Source organism: Arachis ipaensis, chromosome B03 (assembly GCF_000816755.2).
Source record: "Arachis ipaensis cultivar K30076 chromosome B03, Araip1.1, whole genome shotgun sequence".
Lineage (NCBI taxonomy): Eukaryota > Viridiplantae > Streptophyta > Magnoliopsida > Fabales > Fabaceae > Arachis > Arachis ipaensis.
Window position 1 is genome coordinate 126,580,470 of NC_029787.2, and position 9,509 is coordinate 126,589,978.

Below are 9,509 nucleotides of genomic sequence, written 5' to 3' on the forward strand. Positions count from 1 at the left end.
ACGAGAAAGCCTATTTCCCTGATCCCTTTGCCATCTCCGGCAACTTCACCTCCGCCATTAGCTGGTAAAGGAACTGGACTAAAAGAATTGAATAATTGATGGATGGTCAAAAATAATAAATCTTGATGGCGCCCTAGCATTTCTCTTACAGCTTATTCTATATCATGTTTGTTTTTTTAAGTTTGGTTTGATGTTTGTGGACAGGGACATTCTTGGAAAGAATGGAGGAAGAAGGATGTTGAAAGGAAAGAACAAAGGAGCTCCATGTGTGGCGAGCAACCCCATTGACAGGTGCTGGAGGTGTGACCCACACTGGGCTGATAACCGCCAAAAGCTTGCGAATTGTGTTATGGGATTCGGCAGAAACACGTACGGAGGAAAAGGAGGAAAATACTACGTGGTCACCGACCCTTCCGATGATGACTTGCTGGCTCCCAAGCCCGGCACTCTTCGCCATGCAGTGACAAGAACTGAACCCTTGTGGATCATCTTCTCCCGCAGCATGGTGATCACCCTCCAGCAAGAGCTCATCATGGCTGGCAACAAGACCATTGATGGAAGAGGCTTTGATGTCCACATTGCACACGGTGCTGGCATCACCATCCAGTTCATCAAGAATGTCATCATCCATGGAATCAAGGTCTACAACATCGTCGTCAAGGACGGTGGCATGATCAGGGACTCCGAGAAACATTACGGCTTCAGGACAAAGAGTGACGGTGATGGTATCTCCATCTTTGGCTCTAGCAACATCTGGATCGACCATGTTTCCATGAGAAACTGCTCCGATGGATTGATTGATGCCATTATGGGCTCCACCGCCATTACCATCTCCAACGGCCACTACACTGACCACAACGAGGTGATGCTGTTTGGAGCCAGTGACAGCTACACCGGCGACAAGATCATGCAAATCACCTTGGCATTCAACCACTACGGCAAGAGGTGTGTTCAGAGAATGCCAAGAGCCAGATATGGTTTCGTCCACATTGTGAACAATGATTATACTCATTGGGAGATGTATGCCATTGGTGGCAGCAAGAACCCTACCCTCATCAGCGAGGGTAACAGGTTCATCGCCCCCCCGAACCGGTTTGCCAAGGAGATCACCAAGAGAGAATACACAGAAGAAAAAATATGGAAGGACTGGCAATGGAGATCAATCAATGATGAGTACTTGAATGGAGCATTCTTCATTCAATCAGGACCTGAACTGAAGAACAGGCCATTCTCAACAAAGGACATGATCACAGCCAAGCCAGGAACATATGTTGGACAGCTAACACGCTATGCGGGTGTTCTTCCATGCAGAATTGGACATCCCTGCTAGTTAGTTACTTCCTTCTTCCTTATTGATTAGTTATTGAAGATTCTTCAATAATAATTCAATTCATTCTTTTGCTCTCTCACTCGTGGATGCTGCAAACTGTGGCTTTGGTTTTGGCAATGTGATATTGATTCATAGTTCTATACTTAGTTTCTTGTACTGAATTTTGAGATTTTCAATGTGAAATTCTTTCTTTTTGAGTAGAAAAACATGAGTTATCTACTGCCCCTGCTTGGCAACCAACTTGTAACGGAATTCATTAAAATAATTGCAATTACAAATTGGTGAAAACTTAGGTGTAGTCAACTTCATGTTGAAGTTGATAATTGAGAACCGTTAAATGATTTGACTAAATTTTTATTTAATGATTCTCGGTTATCAATTTCACAAAAAATTGACTGCACCTGAGTTTTCATTTCACAAATTTATCAATTTAATTATTAAGTATTTCTCTCGTCTTCTAATTTTTTTTTTAAGAAACAATCTTTTTTATAACACTCAAAATCTACTCTAGATTAAAAAAAAAACTTTTCTTTTTCCTCACTTTTGAATATAAAGGAAATTCATCATCAATCTATACTGGCATAAATTGTTGTCGTATTAATTTTCTAAGCATGAAAGAAAAAAATTATTTTCATAAGAGGATAGAAAGAGAAATAATTTATTTTCATTACGAGAAATTTTTAATTAAGTATTCTGCCACATCAGCATAATGGACCTTTATAATATTTCAAATAAATAATAAATAAAACTTTTAAAATAGTTTGGAATATGGATAAATAAAGAATAATATATAGAGTAAAAATTTAATATCTTATATAATATTAGGACAAACATTGTATAAGTGCATAGTGTAAGTTGTAAGGTATCAGAATCTTTGATGAGAAATAAAGTAATTTGAAATTAAAGAGTTAGAAAAAGAGTTGAGTGAAATTAAGGATCTCTTATTAGATGAATTACAAAAGTGGGTCTATACAGTTTGTTATAGTAGTTTATATATGGGCTCAGTGAGTGGGAGAGCTGTGGTTACAAGTTGGTTGTAATTACAAAGTTAGTTAGGGGTTAGTATGGAATCTAACTGAATTGTGTTGAGATGGCATAACTAACTTAGCAGTAGATGCTGAATGTGGAATGTTATGGAAGGTTTTGCATCATGTACACTATCATGCCCCCTCAAGCCAAGGGCCTCCTAGGGATCTGCTTCAGATATTCTGAGCAAGTTCCTGAACTTGTGAAATGATGTTGTTGAGAGGGGTTTGGTGAGTGTGCCTGCAAGTTGGTCTTGTGCTGGGATGTACTGAATGAAGAGTTCCTTTCTAGAGACAAAATCTCTTACGAAGGACTGATTGAGAGCAAAATATTTTGATTTATTGTGTAGAACTGGGTTGGCAGACAGGAGAACAACACTTTGGTTATCATAGTATACCACTGGCTTGGCAGAGCATGATATTCTGACCTCAGTTAGGAGATTTTGCAACCATACTATCTTAGTTACTGTATCTGCAATGTCTCTGAATTCCGCTTTTGTGCTGCTTCTTGAGACTGCAGATTGTTTCCTACTTGCCCAAGATATCAAGTTGGGACCTAGGTAGATTTCATACCCATTGGTAGACTTTCTGTCATCAATGTCGTTGGCCCAATTTGAGTCACAGAAACCATAGACTCTGAAATTTGTGAATTTTTTGAACTTTAGACCATACTAAGTTGTGCCAGAGATATCGAAGAATTCTTTTTACTGCCCTCCAGTGCGAGTCAAGAGGGTTGTGAAGGAATTGAGCAACTTTGTTGACCGAAAATGAGATTTCTGACCTTGTGATTGTTGCATATTGCAAGCCTCCAACTATCGATCTGTAAAGTGTAGGATTGCAGAAGTTACTATCACAAAAGGCTGAGAGTTTGAGAGAGGATGTCATTGGAGTGGGCACAGATTTGGCAGTGCTCATTTCAACTCTTTTGAGGAGATCTTGAATGTACTTTGTCTGTTTTAAGGTTATTGTCCCGTTGCTGCTGTGTTTGACTTCAATTCCGAGAAAATAGTTCATTTCTCCTAGGGCTTTGAGAGAGAAGGTGCTGTGGAGCTGAGTTATGATGGAGTTGATCTCTGATTTTGAGTTTCCGGTTACCAAGATATCATCTACATATACTAAGATGTAGATTGCTGAAGAGGGGGTGAATCTGGTGAAGAGAAAGACATTTGATCTAGTGCTTGTGAACCCAAACTTGAGGAAGGCAGAGTTGAGCTTTGTGAACCTGGCCCTTGGAGCCTGTTTGAGACCATAAAGGGAACGTTGCAGCTTGCATATTTGATGTGGGTTTGAGGAGGTAAAACCCGCTAGTTGTTGCATGTGTACATCTTCACTGAGGTCACCATTGAGGAATGCATTGTTGAAGTCGAATTGGTGTACTTTCCAGCCCTTTGCAAGTGCAATGCTGAGCATGACCAGAACAGTTGCATGCCTGACCACAGGACTGAAGATTTGGTCATAATCAACTCCTTGTTTTTGGTAAAAACCCTTTGCTACAAGCCTCGCCTTGTATTTTTGGATTGTGCCGTCAAGGTTTCTTTTAACTTGAAATACCCATTTGTAGCCTATGGGTGTCGAGTGTTGGGGTGGATTGACGAGTCTCCAAGTGTTGTTTTTCATTAGCGCTGAGTATTCTTCTTCCATGACTTCTCTCCAATGTAGGGTGGCAAGGGCCTGAGTGATGGATTTCGGAAGGTTATCTGCTGATTCTGGGCTGGAGGTTAGGGTGGCAGTGAACACTTTTGCCTTGATGATGCCGCTTTTGCTCCTGGTTTGCATGGGGTGAGTGTTTTGCCCAATCGTGACGGATTGAGTGTTTAGTTGAGGGACTTGTGATGTGGTGGCAGCTACAGATTGCATGCAAGGGCCAATTTCCACCTGTAAAGGAATAGTTTCAAGGAAATTTGCACTTCCAACATGGTTAGTTTCAGTGACATGAATTAGTGTAGGTTGTAATGAATTAGATACAATATTGATACTATTGGGGGGTGCATGATGAATGTTTATGCCGGGTGGGTTAAAAACGTAGTTACTAGGTGGTATGGTTTTAGGTGTTGTTGGTTTGGTTGAGGATTGTTGTGAGTTGAACAGCGATGGGAAGAGGAATTCAAGTTCATTGAAGATGACATTCCTTGCCATATAGATTCGGCCTAATGGGGATAAACATTTGTAACCTTTGTGGTCAGGGCTGTAGCCTACATTTGATGAACCTATGATCTAGTTTGTGTCTATTGTATGGTTTTAGCCAGGGGTAGTAAGCACAGCCAAAGGCTTTAAGGCATTGGTAGTCTGGTGTAATGTTGAATAGGGTCTTTAGGGGTGATTTGAGGTTTAAGGTGGGAGTTGGTAACCTATTGATGAGGTAGGTTGAGGTGAGGACAGCTTCATCCCACATGAGAGAGTGAGAGATGCCTGTGATAAGAGGGTGAGAGCTGTTTTTGTCAAGTGTCTGTGTTTTCTTTTCACACAGCCATTTTGTTGATGTGTGTGAGGACAGATAAGTCTATGTTGTATGCTTTGATCTCTGAGAAATTGGTTAAAGGTGTTTGACATGTATTCTCCTCTATTGTCAGTTTGGAGTGTCTTGATTTTATGGCCAGTTTTGTTTTCAATGAGGTTTTTGTATTGGCAAAAGGCTGGGAATGTTTGAACTTTGGTTTGTAAAAGAAATGTGCAAGTATATCTGCTATAGACATCAATAAAGCATGTATAGTATTTGAACCCTAACTTGCTTGGTTGGGCTGATGGTCCCCAAAGGTCCGAGAAGACTAGCTCAAGAGGCTTTGTGTGTTGGGAGTGAGATTGTGGAAAGGGGAGTTGATGAATTTTGTTGATGGTGCAGGACTCACAAAAGGCAGGGGAACTGCTGGAGAGAGAGAATGGAATGTTGTTGTTGGTTAATATGGTTTTGGTTATTCTTTTGGAGGAATGGCCAAGTCTCATGTGCCATAGGTCAAAGGAGTTGAAGGTGTTGGGTGGGGTTTTTGGCTTGATGACCTGGGAATTGGCTGTGGGAGAAGAGTGAGGCAGTGTAGAAGGAGGGTCATTTGTGACTTTATTGGCAGTGGGGTTTGTGATGAGTGCAGTGGGTCTATTTTTGGACGTGTAGTTAGGAGGAGGAGGTTTGTTAATGGCAGGGTTGCTGACATAACTTTTGGCTTCAACAGCAGCAGTGTATTTGTTTAGGGTAGTGCAGGTAGACTGAACCTAGTTATCACAATTGGAAAGAGCTGGGCTATGACTTTCAACAACAGCAGCAGATTTATTAGAAATAGAATGAACATAGCAATTACAGTTAGGATGAGAAAGTCTGTGACAGTCAATAACAGTAGCAAATTTATTTGAATCAAGAGGTACTACATCAAGTGGACCAGGTACATCAAGTAGGCAAGGAATATTAGAGTTTACTACTTTATTACACAGACTTTCAGCATTAGCATATGTATCAGTATTGCTAATTGTGTTACATAAGTTACTTATATTAGTAGTTTAGTGTGTGCTGTTGTAGTTGTTTCTTATTGCACTACTACTACTATTACAATTTTTCTTTTCTCTTGAGTTTTGATTCTCAGGAGTGGTATTTGACTCATCAATTTCTTTTCCTATTTCTCTTTCTTTTTCATTTTGTTTTGTCTCAGTGTTGTTGCTTGCTGCTCTGCCAAATTCACTTTGTACTTTCCTATCCACAGTGCTAGTGTTTGCACATATTTTCTTTTCCTGTTCAGCATCAAAAGCTTGTGAAGCTTGTGCTTTATTCGACTTCCAGGTTTGTCTTGGTATTTGAATATTAGTGAATCTATATAGGCCATTTTTAAGGTTGCCTTGGAGCAGGATTCTCTTGGATTCCTAGCATTTAACAGCACACACATAAGGCCAAAACTCAAAGAACACACCATTATCTAGGGCAAATTTTGTGACACTGACTAGATTCTTTGAGATGGTAGATACATGAGGCAAATTCTGGAGTTTGAAAATTTTATTTGACATAGATGCATGCATGATGGACCTCCCAATATTAGCAATACTCATACCTTTTCTATTACCTCCAAATACTTGTTCAGGTCCTTGGTATTTTGAGCTGCTGAGCGAGTTCAGCTGATCGAATGTGAGATGGTGAGAAGCTCCAGAGTCAGGATACTAGCCATTGTCAAGGCTGTTTGCGGCGAACAGTGCATGAGGAGGATTTTGATTGCTTGTGGTTGTCTGCTAATTTTGTTGATAGGGTGGCTGCAGCTGGGTATATAGAGTTTGCTGGCGGAACACACTGTTTGGTGGTGGAGGGCCGCCATTGGGATTGTGGAGTTGGAAATTTTGGTAGTGTTGATTGAAACGGTGGAAGCATTGCCAAACCGTGTGGCCAACTCTTTCACACAGTTGACACTAGGGTTCGCTGCCTGACCACCAAGATCTTCCTTCTCTGAAATTTCTTCCTCTGCCTCGCCTTCCAGATTGTCCTCTCACATAGTAGCCTTCATAGGTCTCTTCTGCTGGGAATTCACTACTTGCCTTGTTTGATCCTGATTCTTTTTGAGCCAGATTTGCATGAACCATAGTTAGGTATGGTTTACGAAACCTTTCGTTTACCTCTTCTTGTGCAAGAAGCTGTGACTCAAGCTCACTAACAGTCATCGAGTCTATTCTTGAATTTACCATAGTAAGGACGCGCTGAATTCTTCATCTAATCCTCCTAGCACAAAATCAAAATATTCTTCTTTCGAGAGTGGAGTACCAAGCGCAGATAGAGAGTTGGCTACCTTGTTAATCTTGGCTATGTACTCGATTACTGTTGCACCTTGTTTATTTATCATCTTTAGTTGTACCTTCAACATTCTTATCTTTGATTTTTGCCTAGCTGTGAAGTATTCTTCCAGCGATGCCCAAAATTTCGTGGGCATAGTCATATTCAACCACTCTGTTCACGAAGACTTCATTCATAGCAGAGAGCATCCATGCAACCAAGCACTCATCACGTTGCTCCCACGCTTCGAATTCTGGTGAGACTTTTCCTTCAATTCTATCATGTTCTGAGTTAAATCTTGTTGGAATTGACAGCGTAGTGATGTGATTTTGCAATTTGTTGGCTTTGACACATGCAAAGGCTTGACGCTTTCATGCTTTGAAGTTGTCCTCATCGAGTTTGATTGTGGCTGAAAAGTTTGCGATTGCCGCCATTAATGGTGTTGTGTTGCTGGAGCTGAGGTTGGGGAAGGGGTGTGGTGATCCATGGATCAGAATTGAAGCTCTGATACCATGTAAAGTATCAGAATCTTTGATGAGAAACAGAGTAATTTGAAATGAAAGAGCTAGAAGAAGAGTTGAGTGAAATTAGAGATCTATTATTAGATGAATTACAAAAATGAGTCTATACAATTATGGGCTCAGTAAGTAAAAGAACTGTGATTACAAGTTGATTGTGATTACAAAGTTGATTAGGAATTAGTGTAAAATTTAATTGAATTGTGCTAAACTGACATAACTAACTTAACAGCAGATGCTGAGTGTGAAAGGTTATAGAAGATTATACATCATGTACACTATTACATAGTGCTAGTTATAATTTAATAATCATGTATCATATTATCCATTAAGCCTACCAAACGGACCATAACCTTGGAACCCCTTCTTTCAGCTTATCTTTTGTTTTTAGTCACTTATTTAATAATAATATTGCCTATTTTAAAGATTAAATTTTAAATATGCTATTATTGAATAAAACTAAAATCTTTATTATTACATAATAGTAACAAATTTATTGGTTGTAGATCTAGTCTGTATGTTAAACCAAATTAGATTGATCATCAATGTTTTTTTATTTTTTTTTTTAAGTTGTTTTTCGGCCATTTAGTTAGAATTTTATTGAAAAAAATATTTGTTCATTTAGTATTATTATATATAAAAAACCAATTTGCTGAAGTAAAGAATAAAATTATAACCCAATCTTTTTTATGAAATCAGTTCATTTAAAACCACAAATTAGTTTTAAGTGTGATGCAGAAAAATTAATTTATCCTTTAGTTATCTATTTATCTATTTACAAAAGTTGATACAAATTTTTTATATAATGAGCTTTAACTATTTTACTTTTTTAAATGATACTACATTAACATTTTTAAATATATAATAATATATGAAAGATTTTTTTTTTAAATTCTTCTTGATTTCAAATAATAAAGAATCTCTCGAAGACTGTAAATTTTAGAATGGAATAGAGTGAGTTTAAAATTTTTAATGGAAGAGAAAATTCTGTCAATAAAAAATAGAAAGTTTGAATTAACTGCTTGATATCTTGTAAGCTATAAGATTGATAGCAGCGGTATAAAATAGAATGGTGTGAAAATTTGATAAAGAAGACATTTATACTATTAACTTATTTGTGCAGGTATTGCAGAAAGAGATCTTGACGAATGATATTTTTAGATACAAATTCAAAAGTGGAATATGAAAAAGACTAGCTTTCCCTCGAGTTGAGTTGTTTACTTGGTTTGTGCTAGTAGACCGAGTTAATACAAAGGATTGATTGAGTAGATTGGGTATCATTGAACAGCGTGATAATGTGTGTTATCTGTAATAAAGAAGTTGAATCTGTGCAACATTTATTTATTACGTTTGAGTATACTTGGCAAGTATGGTGCGCATGGATTACTGATGTGGGACGTGTTCGGAGCATCCCAGATACAATAAAAGAATATTTTGAGAATCGGAGGACGTTGCCTTTAAGAAAAGACTTGCGCAAAAAATGGTTATTAGTTAGCTTCTTTTCAGTTATATAAAATATCTGGATACGTAGAAATAAAGTCATCTTTTAGAATAAGGCAACGAATATGGTAAATTGTGTTGCTAAGTCATTTTATTGCTTTAAAAACTGGTGTGATAGCTAACTCATATTGTTGATGGCTATGTCAAAGACATAGGAGTTACTTTGATTTATTTTTCTGACATTTGTACGCTTTACTTTGTGTGTTGAGCTTGTTCTTTCTTTTTTAAAAAAAAATATACAATAAACATATACAAATAAAATATTATAATAATGATAATTATAAAAAATTTTAGTTACAAATATTCGAATTCCACATTATTTGACTTAGTTATGTATGCTGTATAAGACTATTACTATTATATTATTTGGTTTATATACAAATTAGGTTGTATATAACTCT

The 9,509-nt window shown here is 37.8% G+C and overlaps 2 protein-coding genes across 2 annotated transcripts in view; both read left to right on the forward strand.

The window, feature by feature from the left end:
- Window positions 1–9,509, forward strand: part of LOC107633969 (pectate lyase-like) — a 15,116-nt gene that overhangs the window by 1,035 nt on the left and 4,572 nt on the right. The window lies entirely within an intron of this gene.
- Window positions 3–1,588, forward strand: LOC107633970 (probable pectate lyase P59; the record flags this gene model as incomplete). The annotated part of the gene is made up of 2 exons (XM_021120101.1): window positions 3–64; window positions 205–1,588. Coding segments are annotated over 2 exons (1,188 nt in total), but the record flags the coding sequence as incomplete, so codon positions are not given.